The 22,128-nt window shown below is 43.9% G+C and overlaps 1 protein-coding gene across 5 annotated transcripts in view; it reads right to left on the bottom strand.

Annotated features, from left to right (window-relative positions):
- Window positions 1–22,128, bottom strand: part of GLIS3 (GLIS family zinc finger 3) — a 451,944-nt gene that overhangs the window by 95,334 nt on the left and 334,482 nt on the right. For 4 of the 5 annotated variants that reach the window (XM_060610168.3, XM_060610173.3, XM_060610169.3 and 1 more), the window contains 2 exons: window positions 13,624–13,785; window positions 9,417–9,527 (listed from right to left, as the gene is read on the bottom strand). In XM_060610168.3, the coding sequence (XP_060466151.2) occupies window positions 9,417–9,527; window positions 13,624–13,785 (273 nt within the window). Of the gene's footprint in view, window positions 1–9,416; window positions 9,528–9,556; window positions 9,962–13,623; window positions 13,786–22,128 lie in introns of those variants that run through there. The other variant, XM_078436065.2, reaches the window with a different exon arrangement.

Below are 22,128 nucleotides of genomic sequence, written 5' to 3'. Positions count from 1 at the left end.
GTAGAACTCCCCTGGGAAGCCATCTGGTCCTGGACTCTTATTTGTTGGGAGATTTTTGATAACCGATTCAATTTCTTCGCTGGTTATGGGTCTGTTCAAGCTTTCTATTTCCTCCTGATTGAGTTTTGGAAGAGTGTGGGTGTTTAGAAATTTGTCCATTTCTTCCAGGTTGTCCAATTTGCTGGCATATAATTTTTCATAGTATTCCCTGATAATTGTTTGTATCTCTGAGGGATTGGTTGTAATCATTCCATTTTCATTCATGATTTTATCTATTTGGGTCATCTCCCTTTTCTTTTTGAGAAGCCTGGCTAGAGGTTTGTCAATTTTGTTTATTTTTTCAAAAAACCAACTCTTGGTTTCGTTGATCTGCTCTACAGTTTTTTTAGATTCTATATTGTTTATTTCTGCTCTGATCTTTATTATTTCTCTTCTTCTGCTGGGTTTAGGCTGCCTTTGCTGTTCTGCTTCTATTTCCTTTAGGTGTGCTGTTAGATTTTGTATTTGGGATTTTTCTTGTTTCTTGAGATAGGCCTGGATTGCAATGTATTTTCCTCTCAGGACTGCCTTCGCTGCATCCCAAAGCGTTTGGATTGTTGTATTTTCATTTTCGTTTGTTTCCATATATGTTTTAATTTCTTCTCTAATTGCCTGGTTGACCCACTCATTCGTTAGTAGGGTGTTCTTTAACCTCCATGCTTTTGGAGGTTTTCCAGACTTTTTCCTGTGGTTGATTTCAAGCTTCATAGCATTGTGGTCTGAAAGTATGCATGGTATAATTTCAATTCTTGTAAACTTATGAAGGGCTGTTTTGTGACCCAGTATATGATCTATCTTGGAGAATGTTCCATGTGCATTCGAGAAGAAAGTATATTCTGTTGCTTTGGGATGCAGAGTTCTAAATATATCTGTCAAGTCCATCTGATCCAATGTATCATTCAGGGCCCTTGTTTCTTTATTGACTGTGTGTCTAGATGATCTATCCATTTCTGTAAGTGGGGTGTTAAAGTCCCCTGCAATGACCACATTCTTATCAATAAGGTTGCTTATGTTTATGAGTAATTGTTTTATATATCTGGGGGCTCGGGTATTTGGCGCATAGACATTTATAATAGTTAGCTCTTCCTGGTGGATAGACCCTGTGATTATTATATAATGCCCTTCTTCATCTCTTGTTACAGCCTTTAATTTAAAGTCTAGTTTGTCTGATATAAGTATGGCTACTCCAGCTTTCTTTTGGCTTCCAGTAGCATGATAAATAGTTCTCCATCCCCTCACTCTCAATCTAAAGGTGTCCTCAGATCTAAAATGAGTCTCTTGTAGACAGCAAATAGATGGGTCTTGTTTTTTTATCCATTCTGATACCCTATGTCTTTTAGTTGGCGCATTTAATCCATTTACATTCAGTGTTATTATAGAAAGATATGGGTTTAGAGTCATTGTGATGTCTGTATGTTTTATGCTCGTAGTGATGTCTCTGGTACTTTGTCTCACAGGATCCCCCTTAGGATCTCTTGTAGGGCTGGTTTCGTGGTGACAAATTCCTTCAGTTTTTGTTTGTTTGGGAAGACCTTTATCTCTCCTTCTATTCTAAATGACAGACTTGCTGGATAAAGGATTCTCGGCTGCATATTTTTTCTGTTTAGCACACTGTAGATATCGTGCCAAGCCTTTCTGGCCTGCCAAGTTTCAAAGGAGAGATCAGTCACGAGTCTTATAGGTCTCCCTTTATATGTGAGGGCACGTTTATCCCTTGCTGCTTTCAGAATTTTCTCTTTATCCTTGTATTTTGCCAGTTTCACTATGATATGTCGTGCAGAAGATCGATTCAAGTTACGTCTGAAGGGAGTTCTCTGTGCCTCTTGGATTTCAATGCCTTTTTCCTTCCCCAGTTCAGGGAAGTTCTCAGCTATAATTTGTTCAAGTACCCCTTCAGCACCCTTCCCTCTCTCTTCCTCCTCTGGGATACCAATTATGCGTATATTATTTTTTTTTAGTGTATCACTTAGTTCTCTAATTTTCCCCTCATACTCCTGGATTTTTTTATCTCTCTTTCTTTCAGCTTCCTCTTTCTCCATAACTTTATCTTCTAGTTCACCTATTCTCTCCTCTGCCTCTTCCAGCCGAGCCATCGTGGATTCCATTTTGTTTTGCAATTCGTTTAAAGCGTTTTTCAACTCCTCGTGACTGTTCCTTAGTCCCTCGATCTTTGTGGCAAGAGATTCTCTGCTGTCCTGTATACTGTTTTCAAGCCCAGCGATTAATTTTATGACTATTATTCTAAATTCACTTTCTGTTATATTATTTAAATCCTTTTTGATCAGTTCATTAGCTGTTGTTATTTCCTGGAGATTCTTCTGAGGGGAATTCTTCCGTTTGGTCATTTTGGAGAGTCCCTGGCGTGGTGAGGACCTGCAGTGCACTTCTCCTGTGCTGTGGTGTATAACTGGAGTTAGTGGGCGGGGCCGCAGTCCGACCCGATGTCTGCCCCCAGCCCACTGCTGGGGCCACAGTCAGACTGGTGTGTGCCTTCTCTTCCCCTCTCCTAGGGGCGGGATTCACTGTGGGGTGGCGTGTCCCGTCTGGGCTACTTGCACACTGCCAGGCTTGTGTTGCTGGGGATCTGGCGTATTAGCTGGGGTGGGTAGGCAAGGTGCACGGGGGCTGGAGGGGCAGGCTTAGCTCGCTTCTCCTTAGGTGATCCACTTCAGGAGGAGCCCCGTGGCAGCGGGAGGGAGTCAGATCCGCTGCCGGAGGTTTGGCTCCGCAGAAGCACAGAGTTGGGTGTTTGCGCGGAGCGAGCAAGTTCCCTGGCAGGAACCGGTTCCCTTTGGGATTTTGGTGGGGGATGGGCGGGGGAGATGGCGCTGGCGCCTTTGTTCCCCGCCAAGCTGAGCTCTGCCGTCCGGGGGCTCGGCAGCTCTCCCTCCCTTTGTCCTCCAGCCTTCCCGCTTTCCGCGCAGAGCTGTTAACTTATGACCTCCCAGACGCTAAGTCGCGCTTGCTGTCGGAACACAGTCCGTCGGCCCCTCCGCTTTTGCCAGCCAGACTCGGGGGCTCCGCTTGGCCGGCGAGCCGCCCCTCCGCCCCGGCTCCCTCCCGCCGGTCCATGGAGCGCGCACCGCCTCGCCGCCCTTCCTACCCTCTTCCGTGGGCCTCTCGTCTGCGCTTGACTCCGGAGACTCCCTTCTGCTAATCCTCTGGCGGTTTTCTGGGTTCTTTAGGCAGGTGTAGGTGGAATCTAAGTGATCGGCAGGACGCGCTGTGAGCCCCGCGTCCTCCTACGCCGCCATCTTCCGGAACCTCTAAGCAGTGCTTTTTAAAACACTGCAGCTAAAGCTTTTATTCTCGTTTCTAAAATGACTACTGAAATGTGCACCCAAGCATTACACCTGAGTAGGTCCTTCTTTGTCATCTCCGTATCAACTCCCACCCTGTTTCCTTGCCTGCGTTTGTGTTACTTATTTTCTGTTGACCTTCTTATCATTGTTGGGTTTCATCAAGACAGCGTGGCTCTATGAAGACAGAAGATATGCGTCTGTCTTGTATACGCTGGGACGTGTGGGTCTAACCCAGTGCCTGGCACACAGTAGGTGCCTAAGAAATATTTGCTAGATGAAAGAAATGAAATCACGTGAGATTATTTCTCAAATAATTTACTGGAAGAGTGTTTTGATGAGATGCGCTAGAGGATAAAGACGGTTTTGTTGGCCAAGTGATTCTGAGCAGTGCTTAATGTTCCGTTTCCTCCACAGTATCAGATAACCCAGGCTCTGAGAATTCTTGTGAGAAGAAAGCCTTGAATATTATTTAGCTCTGCATTTCCCAAATATATAGGACAACAACAAACTTTTTAAAAGTAGTATCTGATAGGGGCGCCTGGGTGGCTCAGTCGGTTGAGCGTCCGACTTCAGCTCAGATCATGATCTCACACTCCGTTGAGTTTAAGCCCTGCGTCGGGCTCTGTGCTGATAGCTCGGGGCCTGGAGCCCGCTTCGGAATCTGTGTCTCCCTCTCTCTCTGCCCCTCCCCTGCTCATGCTCTGTCTCCTTCTGTCTCAAAAATAAATAGAAACGTTTAAAAAAATTTTTTTTAAAAAGTAGTATCTGATAACATCCTGTGGAATGTGTTCCAAAGAACCCACTTAGGGCAACACTGCTTTAAGAGCTACAGAAAGACCCTGGGCCTCTAGGCCCAGAGACACTGGAATTGTCTGTATTTACAAGGCTGAAGGCAGCTTTTCCTGATCTCTCCAGAAAGAAAGAGAAGCTTTTTCTCACAAACTGCTTACTTTATGGACAAGCGACCCCGCCATTCCACTTCCCACACCCAACACGGATTCTCAACTCCTTCTCAAGGGCTCCAGAACCTGGTGGTAGACCAATGCTCTCAAAAGTGTGGCTGGGACCACTGGGCCTCGCTAAGACAGAAGCCTCTGCACAACTGGCTTCAACTTCCAATCTGCTGCTTTGAGTATGAGGTTAAATTTAAGAGGACTTATTTCTATCATTTCCATTCAATTAATTAACACCGCTACTTTGGGCCACAATTGTTTGCCTTATCAAAGCCGATCCAGTGGCTTTCTCAAAATCAGTTACCCTCACCAGAGGCATCAGGACAGTCGGGCAGGGTAGCAGGTACCATCATCGTTCTCAGGGCAGATACAAGCAACACCAACAGCCATTAAAGTATGGAAGTGGGTAAATGACTCACTTAGAAAAATAACCATTTTAGTGCCCTTTTAGCATGAACCAAGCATCATGACTTTTCCAATATGATTTCCAATGTGATTTATCACGTGAAAGGAAAACAGGTTAGCACATCTTGAAATCACATGTCCATGACAGGTGCCTACTACTGACATTCCATTAAGGGTCAGAGGGACTTTTCATTTATTCCTGAGAAGGAAGGAAGGAAGGAAGGAAGGAAGGAAGGAAGGAAGGAAAGAAGGAAGGAAGAGAAAGAAAGAAAGAAAGAAAGAAAGAAAGAAAGAAAAAGAAAGAAAGAGAGAGGAGGGAGAGGGGAGAGGAGAGAAGACAGGGAGAGAAGACAGGGAGGGAAGAAGGGAGGGAGAAAAGACGAAAAAGAAAAAGGAGAGTCACAACCTGGAAGGCTCTGTGTGCCCCACTGTGCACGCCCTGTGCCAGGCAGATGTACGGAAAACAACTGGTAGCTTTAATATGGGCTGGTAACACCCATACCGGTAACATCAGCAACTGTAATATGGGCCTCCGTGTAGGGGAAATGGATTTTTTCACACAGCTTTTGAAGATTCCAACAACCGCACACAGCAAGGTGAGCTTTGTGGCACTCAGTGGAATCATTTATAGGTGTGAGTCTCTATGTGTGTGTGTTGGGGGTGGGGGGGCGGCTCTGAACAGATTCCATCTCCCGGAAGAGAGACGTATCCCTAAGCTGCTCTGAGTCTTAGCCAGAGAGCTACTGTAAGAGCTGACCTCTCAAGAAGGAAACACGAGCGCACGTGGGGTTCGTCCGCATTTCAGATGCTGCGCTGGGTTTGTAACAGACTGCGCCCAAGTTGCAAAACTGAAAGCCATCAACCAGGGTGGGCCGGAGGTGAATGTTAACAAAACGTTTAACCAATCAACGGCCAGAGTCTGGCGTCTTCCTGGAGCTGTGAAATGGAGGGCACATTCGTGCCATCTCTGACTTCTGGCCCCGCATTCTTTTGCGTTCTCTTTAAGAAGTCCACTTCGAGGACAAGCCAGAGGCGAAGGGAGACCGCCCCCCCTTCCCCCCGCCACTTATGCCACTACCAGGGTACGAATGAAAAATTCTGATAAAGCTCACAGCCTTGAGGAAAGTTTCAAGCGGCTTACTGCCTTGGTTTTCTCTTCTTCTGCCAGTCATTATCGGGCAGAACTGAAGGACAGATTCTGCCTTTTGCTCTGCAGGCTAAGTTCTATTCTCGCTGGAGACCATCGCTGGGGAGTGGAGTGTCTCACTACTCGCTTATTCGTGGAGCCCTCTATTTAATGGACTCGAGATCGGGAAGGCACATTCCGCGGAAGAAGTCAGCTCTCCCCTGATGGAGTGAGTGGGTGTGCACACGTTAGGCAATGAGAAAAGTTATTTTCTGCATGCCATGAGCCAAATTATCCCAATTCCTTTGCCGAAGAGCTTCCCCCGCCCTTCTCCTTTTTTCTCTTCGTAGCTTGAATAATATTTAGCTAAGATTTCAGGGTCTTGGTTTTCAGTAGGATCCAACAGGTGTGGGGAAGGGTCATATGCCCACGGCCAGGGTCGTGAGGTCTCTGCCGTATGATGAGCGTCTGTCTTCGGGCTCGGGGAGCCTTCTCACTGGCCCGAATTTCAGAGCAGGGCCTCATAAAGCCGGCAACGTTAAGACCCAAATAATGTCATTTAGTGTCTAGGGGGAGGTTAAAAAGAGGATTAGAGGAAAGCAGGCAGGCAGGGTATATTAAACGAGTCCATGACTAGCAGGGTGTGACAGAAAAGGGTTTTATTCTTTTCAACAAAACAATTCCCCAGGGCTGGGATCATTACTCCACTGTGCCTTTATCACCTTGGAATTTTTATGGTTATTTTTGATGAATTCACATTTTTGTAAAGGCTTTTTTGAAATGATGCCAGTTTTCAATTTTTAATTAAAGTCGTAAATAATCTTAATTCTGCCTTAAAAGGTTTATTGTTTCTTACTTTTTTTTTTTTTTTTTTAGTTTATTATTGCTGCCAGGAAATATTTCAAATACCAAGCACTGATGTGAGTTAGCAATTAGAATCTCTCCAAGGTCTTGTAACAACGTTGTACACCATGTAAATATCACAGACCAGTTTACCGCTCGAGGTCTTAAAGTGTGGATTGGCTGCTTTCAGGTTTATTCACAATGCTTCTCCCGGGGGTGGCATTTCCTCTTTTTATCGGATGGGGCGACTTTCATCGTTTTAATTTCCACAGATTAATTTGTCACTGATTCGTAACAGATTTTAAGAATCTTCGGATTAAAAAAGACAGGTCACTAAGGTCTGGGCAATGAAAGGCAGCCACATCAGTTCAGCCTTTTGCAGGAAACAAGGTGCACATTAAAAGCTAAATGAGCACAGAGTACCTCACTTTAAAGAAGACAAAATTAAGAGCATAATGCAGTATTTGATATTAGGCTATCGTACAGCTCCTCGAAAGTACACCCTGGCTACCCAGCCTCACTGCTGAAGGCTGTCTGCACAAATTGCCCATCAATTTCTATTTTGCAGCCTCGGGTCCAGTTTTCTTTTTCAAATTAGTGCTTCAAGAACCTTTCACACACTCCAAACTAAGTCTTCCTTTATATAGAGGCTGAGACAGACCATGTCTGAACAATAGAAACCAATTAATTAATGATCCCTGAAAATATCTCATGTTTCCATACCTACTGTCAACCTAGGGGACCTTCTTAAGTTGACTACACAATGTGATGCTTATTTGTCTGGATGTGGCACTTATATTCCCTCATGTCCATGGCAGGTGTTACTCTCTGTGAAGGTGAAGGTGCTCTCCAGTCTTAGGATAGATTTCCTAGTATGGTAAAACCCCACACATTTCAGACAACGTGGGAGGTGGATGGTCAGATTTAGGAGAAAAAACTCTCAAGAAGGTTTTTGTTTTTTTGAAATTTTTATATGTTTATTTTTGATGGAGAGAGAGCGAGCAAGCGAGGGAGAGAGAGACAGAGAGAGAGAGTGCGTGCACAAGCAGGGGAGGGTTAGAGAAAGAGGGAGACACAGAACCCAAAGCAGGCTCCAGGCTGTGAGCTGTCAGCACAGAGCCCGATGCAGGGCTCGAGCTCATGAGCTGCAAGCCCATGGAGATCACGACCTGAGCTGAAGTTGGGATGCTTAACCAACTGAGCCATCCAAGCGCCCCTGTTTTGTTTTTGTTTTTTAAACAAAGACAACTTATCAGTTCAAGTTCACAAGATACACACGGAGATAATGGCAAAAGCCGTTAGACCGTGGTCCTGCAACACAGTATGCAACGCTGGTGTTGTTCAAATATTAAGTGTCCTCCTTAGAGCTTTAGATTATTAATTCACTTAGCAGTTCCTTACTCTTCTACGGTACAGGAGTATCTTCAGTGTGGGTTAAATGGTCATCTGTTATCAGTTTACTGTATTCCAATAGAAGAGACTTACAGAAAAAAAAAATGATTTAACAACTGACTTACAAGAGTGGGTTTACATACAATTAAGAGCATCTATCAAATCCTTCCAACTGGGCATTTTTCTAATTCGCAGGGAAGAGGTCAAATTCTTTCCATATATGAGCCTTCAACTGGCACTGTGCTAACACCTCTCAAGAAGAAAAACCTCAAGTAAAAAAAGACTACACAGCATTTCCCAACATAAAAGCATTAAATCCCTATAAACCAGGAAAGAATGCACGATTCTAGTTAACTAGAAGCCACAGTGACCTGAACACCAGGGTCATGGGGTTCAATCACATCATGGGGACTTGAAGTATTGTGAATCTTAAGACTTCCCTTAAATTTGTTAGGAAGGGCCCTTACATGAATCAGGTACCATCTCAACACAAATGAGACACTCATAAAGCTAAGGTCAGCTCAGTGTGGTTTTCTGCCATGGTGAGAAGTTGCTTATTGGTCCAAAAAGTTAGAAACTCGGTTATTGGGACCTCGAAAGCTGCTAAACTCCTTGTCACCATGGGGCCAACCACTTGCTGGAGATCTTACGAGATCATGAGAGAGAGAGAGAGAAAGAGAGGGTGGGGTGGGGACAGAGAGAGAGAGAGAGAGAGAGTCAGTCAGAGTCAGACAGGTTGGCTGGTTGATCTTTAACATTTCTCCCAAATCCAAAACTCTATGATTTCTATGTGCGCTAAAAGCCGCATTAATTCCTCACCGATATCAAAGCCATTTTAGGTTCAGTTCCTCTCTCAGATTTCCACACACAGCACCTATGAAGAAACGTGTCTTTTTCTAAGCTTAAAGGGAGGGATATTCTGCACTTACTCATCCTGGAGATACACCTACCTTCTGCATCAGAACTAACAGGGTTTTGGCCAATTGATATCTTAGGAAAAAGCACTTACCTCCAGAAAGGCTTTCTGTTGTGCTCTTTTTCCCAATTCAATTTTCTTTAGCTATTTGGACTTAATCTCCATAAAAGCCTTTTGTTACTCTCCGGTTTAGGTGACTTTTACTATTTCCTCTGATTCTTATCATACAGGCCCTCCCCCAGAAATTCCTATCTGGTCATACGAGCTATGCAGACCACAGCACTGCTGTTACTTCGGGGAAGATGTCCCCCTCAGAGAGTCTAATGCATGAAACTACCTTGAGAAGTCGAAGAATTCCAGGGCCCTGCACAAGGTCCCAGTACTGCAAGAGTAACTCAAATGTGCCTTTCCTGGCTAGATCCATTCTCTTTCGAAGTTACCTTTTTTCTCGCTTGTTGATCTTTGGAAGAATGTGCCTTCACATGCTTTCTGAGGGAGCTTGGGTCTGTGTAGCGTTTGGAGCATCCTGGAATTTGACAAGCATAAGGTTTCTAAATGAGAAAGAAAAAAAAAACAAAAAAACAAAACAGCTGTAGTTAAATCATAGAGGTGACCAGGGAAGATTTACTCAAGACTACTGACTTCAGAGCATGAACTGTTACCAACTGACTGATGTGAAATGCTGGGTAATACTTGTGGGTTTTAATTAGAAAGCCCAGTAAGTTTGCATCAAGGCAAAGGGGAGAGTCAACTTTCAAGAAACGAGGAGGCAGCGTTTAGGGGTGTGCTCTCCCCGCAAAACATCTTGTGGCATTTCTGGATGTGGGAATCATTAGTAAGCATCTCTAGTCATACTTACAGTTCTGTTCCCCTGAAAACAACCTCTGGTATTGTCAGAAACTAGGAAACACACATTCTCTAAGAGTTCGGGTATAAAGAAGCTGCAGAAAAGTCCAGAAAGGACTGGGAATGTTTCAGAGGAAACCTGATTCAGAGAGAAGGAGAGAATTAAAAGGGAGTGTTAGTGGAAAGTGAGCGAGAGACCACAGGTTTCAAACAACAGACACATGCAAACTCAGCCAGGGAAACATTAATCTTATTATAGGTATGACAGGTATAGGGGAGGCCCGGTGCTCAGCTGGGTTACACGCATAAGCTCTTGGCTGAGTGTAAGGAGACCACAAGTTTTGGCCACCTGCAACGCCCCCAGGCTCCTGAGATGTGAGGTACAGAGCCTAAGGCTGAGTCCAGAATCTTTTTAATTTTTGCACCCCTGGTGACGGGTATACAATTATGAGGAATGAATGAATGGGAGCACGCCATACATCAGTTCAAATTTTAGCACCTATGCCTACTGTGACAACAGAATTCATAGCAAGGGTTTGAGAGTATTGGCTTTTATGTTATGAACTAAAGCGAAACTGTTTACTCAAAGAACTAAAAGAAGTCGCAAGGTAAACTATGCAAGTCACAGCTTAGAGTCACTTTGTACCTCTCAGTAGGTGACATTAATTGGAGTTGTGCCCCCATGATTTGAAATGTAAGCAGGAGAAGTGAAACCCTGCCCCTAAAATAGGATTCTTACTCTAGGAACCTGCTCTTCCAATGACCAAAAAGAAAAAAAAACAAACACAATTCAGATTTTTAAAAATTATTATTTCCAGTTTGCTCCCGTTTTCATGTGGATGTTTGTCATTTTGGGAACCAACATATACGTGGATTCTTGCCCCGCTGGAAGCTGTATCTATGCTTCACTTTTTTGCTTCTGCCATTTTTGATTCCAAGCACCACGTGAAGTCATGAATATATAATTTAGTTTGACACCTCCCAATTTGAATTCGAAGTTTGATGTCTCTGTTCCTTGAGTGACTGACTGACTGAATCACCCAACAGGTCTGAATGGTTTCATGGTATGCTGGGTCCTGGGTCACAGGTTAGAATGCTAACAATGAACATCGGATGCACCAGGCTCTCCGTATCTCAGGTTTTGCCAACGGCGAGCCAACGTGGGCTGAAGTCACTAGTCAACGAGTTTCCCTCGGGCAAACAAAAGTTTTCTTTCACCTGGGAATCTCTTCTGGGTTCGCACAGCAGTCTTGCCATAGCCTTCCCCACCCGGCCCTGGCTTTAGGGGAACAACCAGCTAATATCTCTATTAGCGGTCATGTTGTGACCACATAAACTCGCATTCTGGCACTAGAGGAGATGTGGCATGTTCAAAACAAACAAACAAACAAACAAAAAAAAACCAAAGAAACAAAAAAAACAACTTTGGGAACATTAACACGTTATATAAACCAACCCTATTATTATTACCATGGTCACTAATATCTGGGTTGAAAAGAAAAGGAATGGGTAATGTCACTTTGTATTTGAGTTTGGGATGTTCTTGAAACATCTCACCATCCCTCCCAGCTGGCCTTCACTCTCTCCCCTGCTGTTAGCCACCTGGGATCAGTGTGCCAAAACAGCAATGTCAGGGGCGGGTCCAAGTGGTGTACTGGTAATTTGATCTCAGGTTACCCCAGCTTTAAATGGCATGCTATGCTTTATTAAACTATATTTTCCATGTGCACTGTAAAATCACTTCCCCTGTTTAGACAGTAAGATGCTAATAGGGAAATAAGTTAATAAAACTTTTCAGGGTTAGAATTTTGAACTTGGGAAAAATCATTTTCCTGTAAGAATCCCCTGAGTTGAAGAAAAGATACTTTATCCAAAATTCTGACAGCATTAGCATAAGGAGTGGTTAATGAAAGGAAATGGGGGCCTAAATTTAAATAATACATTCTTCAAGCAGCTACAGTTTGCTTTTTAAAACAAATGCTTAATTTCTGCACGATTTAAAAAGAGCTTAACAATTCGTTTAATGCAATAAAAATTTAAACAGGAGGTAGGTTTGCGTCTTAAAAGGAGGAACGATGGTTTTAAAAGATTTAATAGAGAGGTAGTTAAAAAAAATAAAAATAGCTGGGTTTTAAAAGCTACTGCATTGAACTGAATCATGAAATTATTATCTGTGGTAGCTTTCCTCAAAAGTTTTAAAACGTGACTTTTTTTTTTAATTCCAAAATGATTTTAGAAAATGCTCATAGTCTGATTAGCTAAAATTAGCTCCAAGTGAAGAAGGGTATTGTAGAGCCGTAACACTCAGGCTTACAATAGTTCTTACAAACTACAGATAACTAGCTAGAGTGGAGGCAATTTCTCAAGACAATCTTGTCTTGTGAACGCTCATTCTCCCATGATAAAGTTTAATGACAAATTGGAAAATTTATTAGATTCTACCAAGGCCATTTTAGACTTACAAAATAGGGCATTTTAACATAATTTATTCTTTTTTCCCCCTACTTCTACCTTTAAAACATCCTGCTATTCACCAAATTTATTCACTTAACATTCCACTCTGGTGGTCCTAAAATCATGGGATTCAATCCAGCTAGAGCAGGAGGGGGCTATGCTGTGTCCATATTGCTCTAATTATATTTCGGCTATTTACCAGGCAAACCCTCACATTTATGTATCTTAGGAGATAATGCTGTTTAGAAAGGGTATGTGACATATAGCTGAAATGACTTCTATCAATATGACTAATAGAGACTAATATAAAATTTAATAAATATGTCAACTGTAACATCAGAAGAATCTTAAATATGTATGAGAAGGTGTGTAGAAATAACAGTATCTTTTCAAAATTCAAATTCTGGTGTAGTTTAATAATAGACATCAGAATGTTAACACTGGAAAAGTACTGCCATGAATATATTATTTGCAAGCACGTGGGATAAGAGCTCTGGGATGTGTACGAGACATCCATCCTGATGGCTTTGTTGAGTGAAGCGAAACTGCACGGAGTCTACCTGGCCCCGTGTAAGGAAAATGGCATCGGAACTTGAGAGATGCCAAAGAGGACAATCAACAGAACTGAGAAAGTAAAAGAGCCTCAGAAAACGAGCAAAATGTTACAGCACTGAGAGAGTTAAGGTGGAATAATGGCAATCAATCGTTCTCACAGGAGTTATGCCAATGGATCTGTGGCTGTTAACACAACAGCGGCCCGGGGAAACTTAACCCTGGGGAAAGATGTGCGGATTCTTTGCAGATCGCCTGAAGGTGAAAATGCCAGGTGGCTTCTCTAAAGCAAAAGGCCAGATTCACTCAGTAACCATGCCAGCCTCAAAGTTCTTATGGCAAAAAGAAAAGAACCAGGGTAAAAAAACAAAACAACAACAACAACAATAACAAAAACCCAAAAACCACAATGCTTCCTCTCCAGCAACAGTATATATGATCTACTTCAGCATCCCGATCTTTGAATACTTATGATGATGTCCAATCCCCAGCAGTCATTCTCTGTACTAAAACCTGTTATGCGACAGCCCCTGAAATGCCTTTACTTCATACACACAACTCTGTCTCAGGCGGTTATAATATTTAGGGTAACCTGTGACTACAGAAAAATGAGGAAAGAGCCAGACGGGGCCCCTTCTGGACCTTTACCAAGGTTCCACTGCTGCCCTTGGCATTGTCCCTATAACCTGCAGACCATAAAGCAAACACCTTCCTGTCCCACTATCACATGGGCCCTTCCTCACACCGGGGCTCAGGGCTCGGGGCTGGCAGCTGGAAAGCCCATGCTGTCCTTACAGTGTCCAGATGTGTCCTCTGGTGCTTGGCACGGTCACTGGAGTTACTGAACGCCTTCTCGCAGCCTGGGTGCTGGCACAAATAGGGCTTCTCGCCTGTGTGGCTCCGCAAGTGAATCTTGAGATTCTCAAGCCTTGAAAAGGCCTTCTTGCAACCTTCAAACTGCAAAAAGAAAACAAGTTTCAACTGTTGAGAAGGAGCTTGACTGTTTGGGTCTGGGGGGACAGGAAAGAAAAAAAAAAAAAAAGGTCCTTAGTGTGTATTTAGCCAAAACCAAAACACAAAAATAATAAAATAAAATGAAATCCAAACAGTAACAAATATTCTAAAAATATCCCCATATTTATGTGAACTGCATTTTTCCACACCAGATCTGGGTCCCAACCTGATTTCTGTGATTACTTATGTCAGAGAAAATTTGCTGTGAACCATCTGGCTCAGTTAATAAAAATACAGTAATGCGTGTCTTAAAGATTTATGAAAAAATTAACACACTTTTCCATTTCCAAATTGGTCTAAATGGAAGGAACCAGGAAGGAAGAAACTTTTGACAACTAATAAACTAACAACGACAACAAAAAATCAAAGTGAAGTATGAGAATAAAGGTGAGCAGCGGATCCCAGAGTCCAAGATGGAAACAGCGTGTTTCCGTGGAATCGTTAACGATCGTAGCTTCCCGAACAATCTTACGGAGTTTTTCAACTCCCCCAAAGAATGACTCCGTTAACGTCCACTGTGGCGCCAAGCCTCATGAGATGGCGTCTTTTTAGCATGCTTTTAAAAAGCAGAACTGGAACACAATTCATTTCAGTGCTGGGCACGTTTTCCAAAGAGTGATCGTTTTGCTTATTTTTGTTTTTCTAAGAAATGTTGTTACCTAGCTCATGAAGAGAGGAACTGAAAGTGAAGGGCTGAGGATTTCAAGAAATGCTTTACTGGTTTGTCAATAATATTTATTGATGGCACTATTCATTTCGTGTCTTCTGTGGGTCAAATAACAGCTGTTATGTAAGAGGCTCACAGTGAGTCCAGTCCTGAAGTGGCCATCTAGTAAACAGAACGTGGAAGAGAAAGCCTGTAAACGAAGCCTAAGTGTGAGGTGGGCATACCCCCTCGGACTCGCTCTTCACTGCCAAGCCCTAGAATGCTGATGCCGCTTTGACAATTTGAATCCCATTTGAGTCCCCGCTGCAAAGGAAACGTAGAAACATGGAAAAGGTACCAGAACAAAGCCTGGTAGGTTTCGAGCCATCAAGAAACCTCATTTCTTAGAGAGGAACATGGGACGATAGGGGGAAGGACAGAATAGGAGTAAAGGAGGTAACTTTAAGAGGGTTTCCATTCAAAGCCAGCAGGTATTAATTAACCTTACCATAAGACATTTTATAAAATTCCTCGGTTCTCTCACTTATCGTGAGAGATGATGGAGCGCGGGGTACATTGTTTAGGAAGGGATGACCCAGGGCTGGCCAGGCTCTGGCTATCTGAGATTTCATCTTTAAGTGAAGGATGAACTGAGGAGAAAGGATAATCAGACATGTCATAACTCCATCTATTGAAGTCGTCCAGATTTTGCGTGCTGGAGTATTTTAAGAAATTTATGAAAGTTGCACTTACGCTTGATTGAGAGTTATGCATGTTTCACAGACATATGTTGGTTTATTTCAATTTTGATATTTTGCTTAAAATAATTTTGGTGTTTTCCTGATTTCGATTTCACATAAAAATAAATTTAGCCTGAACAGAAGAGGATTTGCTGATGAAGCCACTGCTTTTTGAACAGAGTGAAAGGCATATGATGATACGCTGCTTGGGACAGACAGAGGAGTTAAGTGGCTTATCTCTGCAGGTTTTCGAGTGGGTCTCAAATCTGAGAATAAAGGGGCTCAATGTTGACCCCCCAATTCATGGCTAAGAGGCCTCTCCCGACCAAACCTCTGTTTTTAAGGTCCTCTCCGAATGACAACTCAGAGCAAAGTGCTGGAGCTCAGCCGATCTGACGTGGGAGTCAGCCGGTGGGCCCTACCGGGGTCTGAGATGAGCTTGTGGTCTTGGACCCCTCAAGCCTGTAGTCCAGTTCCTAGCAAGGCTCTTTTGTAGGAGAGATGCTGTTCCAGGACCAGCTCCAGGGTGCAGACCCAGACCCGGGGAGGCCCCAGCCTCCACCCTGTGGTCCAGTCGTCCCAGACACTGGTCAGAGAGAAGGCTACGTTGTCAAGGCACCAACATGGGGGTTGGAGAACCCCTTTAGAACAGGTGAATGAGGTTTCCCCAAGCACCAGACAAACAAGACACTCCCCCCTCCCCGATCTACTGCAGAGTGATTAGGGGGATCTCAAACACGTCCTAGAACTAAATCAAACCGTCCACCTGATGGCACATAAACTGGATGTCAGACTGGTGTTTCCATGCTCTCTCCTGTTAAATGTCCAGTTAAAATCAACTAATACGCTATTTTTACTATTAACGGGGTCAGTGACCGAAGACTAAGCGGCTTGTGGCATTCGGAGCGAATGAGTGAAGAGTGACCTGCATCTCAGAACATCCTGACCATGTTTAAAGAGCAAAGACGGAAGAAACTATGAGCACCTAGACTGAAAATGACAACCACAAGATTATCTACAAAATCCTGAAAATCCAGCTGGTCTCAGATGTCTCCTTGGCAGCAAGAAAGGCTGGAAGGTAACAGTGTCTGTGGTACCTGCACTAGCATTGGAGTATTTTTAGGGGAAAAGATTAACAGTGAAGGGGTTTGACCCTACTGGGTTGTGTGAATAAAGGCAAGAGAAGGGCAACTTCTTGGACTCAGGGGCTCATAATATATACCACCCACCCGTTCCTGCTGAAAAAGTTCACCTGAAACCATGAACCCCAAACCAGTAGAGTCAGGCACCGAGAGGTCGACAAGTGCCTCCTTGGGGGGCCTAGCACCCAACGCATCACGGCCGGTTGGCCTGATGATTGAACACCTGATTGAACTTGCCACACCAATAATTCTCCAGAAGAGGAAGGAGGTGCCGTTCGTTTGTCTAATGGTGTCTGGATGAGACTTGAAAGCAAACCATTTTGTAATGAATCATTATCACTCATTATGGGAATAACCCTGTAATTCAACACAAGAATTTCCTTTCCCTCAGGGCAATTCTACCCCTAGATTTATAAATTCAGTTAAATGCAAATGAATTAAAAATAAACTAACATTTAGATAGAACTATAAAAGACTGTTACAGAATACTCCAAAACTGGATGCTTTGGGTGTCTGGGCAAATGGATGCCTTTTTCCTTATTATTATGTTGTTATTCCTTTTTGTTTTTTTCATGTTTTCTAAATCTTTAATGAGTGAGTTTCACATTGTGAATGAACATCTACACCTAGGAAAGCAAGGACCACAAAAAGACTGTTTCCTTGGGTAGCCAAATGCTTTCCTATCAGGTTTCCTAAAGTACAACGTCCATCCTGAGACCTAAGGTCCAAAGTGTCACCTGCCTGCTTGGGTCACTGTCACCAAGCAAGCCTTACACTAGACTTGACCAACAGACTACTCTCAGGTCCTCTCCTTTCCAGACTGGCTGGGGGGCTGGTAGAACCAGACCACCAAGCCCGAGGTTCCATGGTTCAAGGCAGCATGCAAAAAGAGAAAAACAAACTCTGAGAATCCAAGGGGGTTAGCAGAAGGAGGAAACACAGAATGCAAAAGAAAGACAAATACACGATGGTAATGTGGGAGGGAGGGAGTGGGGGTGGGGCAGGGGTCTGATATATGCTAGTTAATGACACGTAAATAACCTTCTTTCTTTGTCCCCAGCAAATACTGGGCAAGCCCTCTGAGCAGGGTACTATGTGTTAGGCACTGGGAGGAGGAATATGAATGAAACTCAAACTTCACTCCTGGGAAGAAGGAAGCAGCCACTTACATACTGATGAACCTTGAGCAGGGATTCTCAGAGAGGCGCTGCAGGAACCAGCAGCATCCCAAGGCCTTGAGAGTCTGCCAGAAATCCCGGAATTCCCAGCCCCACCCAGACGTACGGAATAGAACCCCGGGCGGGGTGGGGGGCAGCCACCTGAGTGTTGATAAGCCCTCCAGGAGATTCTGACACTCTATCCTACCCATGAATGCCGTTCACATCCTAACCACCGTCGATTTGCTTCAAATCTCCTGACAGAAGTAAACCGTCTTGCAGGATTCACCCACTTCTCACTGGGGCCGAGAGCTCTGCGAACCAGCAAAAGCCCTGGCCTGGAAACATCTCTGTTGTGGAAGGAAGGCCAGGTTCTCTCTAGTCACCCGGCAAATGGCACAAAATTTCAGAATGCCGGTCTCGTACTAGAAATTCTTTCAAATTCCTGACTTTTGAATCTGCTGCCAGGCAGATACCTGGTTCTGAAAGAGGTTATTGCCTACAGGTTCCCTCAGTAGCCTCCTGACCAGCGCAACTTTCTGGTTTCTAGCAGCCCTTGCATTCCCCTGTTGAGAGAAAGCATCGTTTCCCATTTGCACATTTCGGTGACTTTACAGAGCGTGGAAGAACAATGCAAGAAACTGGAAGTGACAGATCTTTAAATCTCATGGGTTTTGGAAATACTGCATCGCGCGAAGCCTCACTCTGAGAAAAATCTCTAACTCTGAGGCCGTTTTCAAGTAACAAACTTTAATTAAAAAGTATAAATTGCCTCAAACCCAGAGAACCTGAGCTTACGCCACTTTGCTAATTTAGGAGATTATTTCATATTTAAAGGATCACAACTGGACTGTAATCACCATCCATATATACTGGCTTGATTACAGATTGTTGACATTAAGTGGTATTAAGATGACCTTTGAAATATTACTTTCCCTTTCTATTAGAGGCTTTTGTGTAAGGTTTTGAAAATGAAAGGCTCATTAGACACCATTAAAATAGGATTTATTCCATATGTGTAACCAATAATCAAGTCGAATATTACTCCCTCCCCTAATCAGCTACTTAAAGTACTAAGAAGCCCAGTTCATACTCAAAGCCGTAATAACAGCAAACCTTTCCTGATCAGATTTCTATACCATCACTAATGTCAACAAAATCCAAAAAGAGAGGAGTCTAGGATGCTGGCAAGGTTTTCTAAAATATACATTTGATTTCAATTAAGGCACAGTGTTTATGACCCTTGGAGGTATATGCTTTTACAATTTCATCAGTCAAAACCAATTAATCCCATTAGTGACGGCTGCTGCTATGATGTGTGGGCAGCTCCAGAAACGGACCCATGAATTATGGCTAGTTTACATCTTCCCCTTATGGCTCAAAGACAACAATGGTGAAAGGCATTGGCGGAAAGGTCAGCAAATATTTCTAATGCCATGGATACAGTCAAGGTGACTTCCACAGTAAGACCAAGAGTTCAAGTCCACTCGAATCATGGGCATACCTGTAAAAGGTGTAAATGAGAGAGAGGGGCCGAAGCTGGAGCGGAGGAGGCGAGAAATCTGAAGGAGGCGAGAAATCTGCATCCAGTATTCAGCCAAGCTTTACCAGTTTCCTTCTGGGACAGCGCGCCCCAGCTCAAGCAGGAGTCACTAGCCACCCAGGCATCTTGTTAAAATGCAGATTCTGATTCCTAAGGTGTGGACTGACGCTCCAGGTAGATCTCCTGGGTGATACTTCTAAATGCTGAATGTTCCAAGATTACCCTTTGAGAAACCCAGTTCTAGGGATCGTTAGACTGCCCTGAGCTTAACGGGATTTTTTTTTTTTTTAAAGACAAGAGAAAATAAACAAAAGAACTGGGGCAAGAATAAAGAAAGGGACAGCTTTTGATGAACCAAACTGTGGCAGCCTCATCCTTCAAAGTGTGGAAGAGTAAAATCTAATTTTAAAATTTAGGGTGGGAAGATAACAGAAAGTGTTGTCTGGGGAAAAAAAAAAAAAAAAAAGAAGAAGCAGAAGAAGAAAAGTCAGAAAAAAAAGGGAGGGGGGAGAAAGATACAAAATGGAAAGACGGCGGAGGCCCACGGGGCCGTGTGATTTTGTTTCTCCTGCCTCTGCCCTCCGTGCCTGGACACACGCCTGGCCTCGCCGCGGCCCTGTGGTCTCTGTGCCCCGCGCCTTCTTATTAGCCCCGGACGCTCTCGCAAATTCTTAATATTGACAGCACACCAGTCTGCAGCTAGTGTGACATGAAGGGAGAAGAGGGAAATAATTCAAATGTTTTGAGGCTTTTTCAAGGTATCTGGTTCACGCATTCACTGCACTGAGAAATGGGGAATTTCTTCCCCTCGGTGTTTCCTGCAGACTGCTAATTCTGGGGCGAGGATGCGGAAGAGGCCTCCCGTGTGCTCGCTTCGTGATTTTCCTCATGTTTTCCGTCTAATCACCTTCTTATCTGTAATGGGACAACTTAACCGACAGAAAAGGGATTTCCGTGTTTCCTTTTGGCTGCCGAAAGGTAATAATATCTGACGTTAAGAGTTTTTCAAAGGTTCCACCCAGAGGCACAGGGGCCTCCCTGGGAAACGGTCTGAAGTCTTGGTAGGGTGAGCCCTGCTTCCTTCGAGAATTCTCTGGACGTCAGAGAGAGCGGGGCGCCCCGGACTGATTTTCCAAAGATTCCAAAGATCTACATCGACGTGCACTTGCACCTCCTGAGACAGCCTCCCAAGTTTCCCTGCCGGTGGGTCTGGATCCGGCAGCAAGACGGGAGAAGGCGCTTCACACCCGGGGGTCCTGAGCCACCCTTTCTGTGGGCCACTCATCTGGAGTTCTGAAGTGACCTACGGGACTCATGTATCCAGATCTTCTGGAACCATTACAAGTTTTGTAGAATTAATATAAAACCCTTTCTGTAATGTTTTCCTAACCCGTAATAAAGGGATCCCAGTTACTGTGGTTTTTTTCCCTGTTATTCTGATGTACACAACGAATCTATTAACTAGCTCATAAATGCAACTTCCCGGCTTCTTGCGCCTCTTGGTTTTGATTAAGAAATGTGTCTAAAACAAAGTTTTACCCAAATGGGCACTACACATGTATTTCTTGCTGGCTTAAGGCAAGTCGTTGCTTCCTAACATTGTGGGCTATGGGTAGTAGTCGATCCTCAAAAGGGTCCTTACTCTGCAAGAGGTGGCAAAGCTTAGGGTCCAGCTTAGAAAACAAAAATGGAAAGCGATGTTTTCGAGAAGCCACATGACCATGTAGGGAAAAGTATGTTGTTTCTGTGCCAACATTTGAACCATATTAAATTTTTATGGAAATTATCAAGTGTCTGGTTTGTAACGCTTGAAACTTGCTGGGGACAAGTGGGACCTCATCCCACTGTATTTGCAATCAGAAAGCGAATATACCCCACAGTGCGACACGGGTATTGAAGTCAGATCATATGGCCCTCTCCAGTTAGTCAACAAATATAAGGTATCATATGTTACTCATGTTGTGTCCATACAATGCCAGAAAACTATAATCTCAAGCAAATAATTATTCTGTGAGCGGGCAAATAATGAACAAGGTTGTCTGGCGTGGTTTAAATAGAATAATAAGTAAGTTGCCTGAGCCTGCTGTTATTATTAGCATTGATTTCGTGCAATCTGCAAATACATATCCTCTAGAGCATGTATGTTTCGCAGGCTGACAGATCTCAGTAAATGCGGTATGATTACACATCAGTAGAGCAAATATATTTAGGGCCTGTAATTGGTCCTGCGTAAATGTACCTGAAAGAGATCAAATTACTTAATTTTCTTTGTATCTGTGTTTCTGATCTCCACATGTCATATATGATTCCACACACATGGACCCACACAAGCACCACAGAGTATCAAAAAAGCAACATTCAGATGTTGTGCGACTCTGTATTAACGAAGACACTCGTTCCAAATCTTTCAGTGCCAGTCTGTATACCAAAGTGACCAAGCCCCTGCTCCTCAAAGGCACTGGGAAATTCGGAGTTTCTTGCACATGCGGTACTAACTAGGCTGTGCGGATGATACAACAGAATCATCAGGCCCTATGCTGCCTTCTCTGCCTTCACAGGGCGTTCCAGGAGACAGACGTATTGCAGAGTAAATCTGGGACCTGACCCAGCCCGCTCCGACACCCCCCACATTATTTTCTATGTACTAAACTAAGGAAACTGACAGGTGAGAGAATCCACTTTTGGATTTTAGACATTATTTTTCACTTTTTTTTTTTTTTTTTTTTAATGTCAGAAACATTCCCTAAAACTCGTTTTTCTAAAAGGTCGCTCGAGTTTCAGGTCTTTCAGGACAGAGAGGGATAGACGAAGTAAAAGGCAACTAAATTAAGCAAAAGGAAGGGGAAGGGGAAGGGGAGAAACAGAAACGGGAAGAAAGGCTGAGCGCATGCGCGGTGAGGCCCGCTCCCCCTCTCTGTCCCCCACCCCGGGCGGCTGGCCAGGCCAGCTGCGGTTCCTTAATGAAGCAGCATGCTCCTTTCTGCGTCGGCCTCTGCATGTGCTAGTCCCCGTAAGTGGTGACATACGACTGACCCTCTAGCCTGGAGTCACCTCCTCT

The sequence above is a fragment of the Panthera onca genome, chromosome D4 (assembly GCF_046562875.1).
Source record: "Panthera onca isolate mPanOnc1 chromosome D4, mPanOnc1 haplotype 2, whole genome shotgun sequence".
Classification (NCBI taxonomy): domain Eukaryota; kingdom Metazoa; phylum Chordata; class Mammalia; order Carnivora; family Felidae; genus Panthera; species Panthera onca.
Note: the sequence above shows the minus strand (reverse complement) of the source record. Positions and strands in the feature narration are given on the sequence as shown.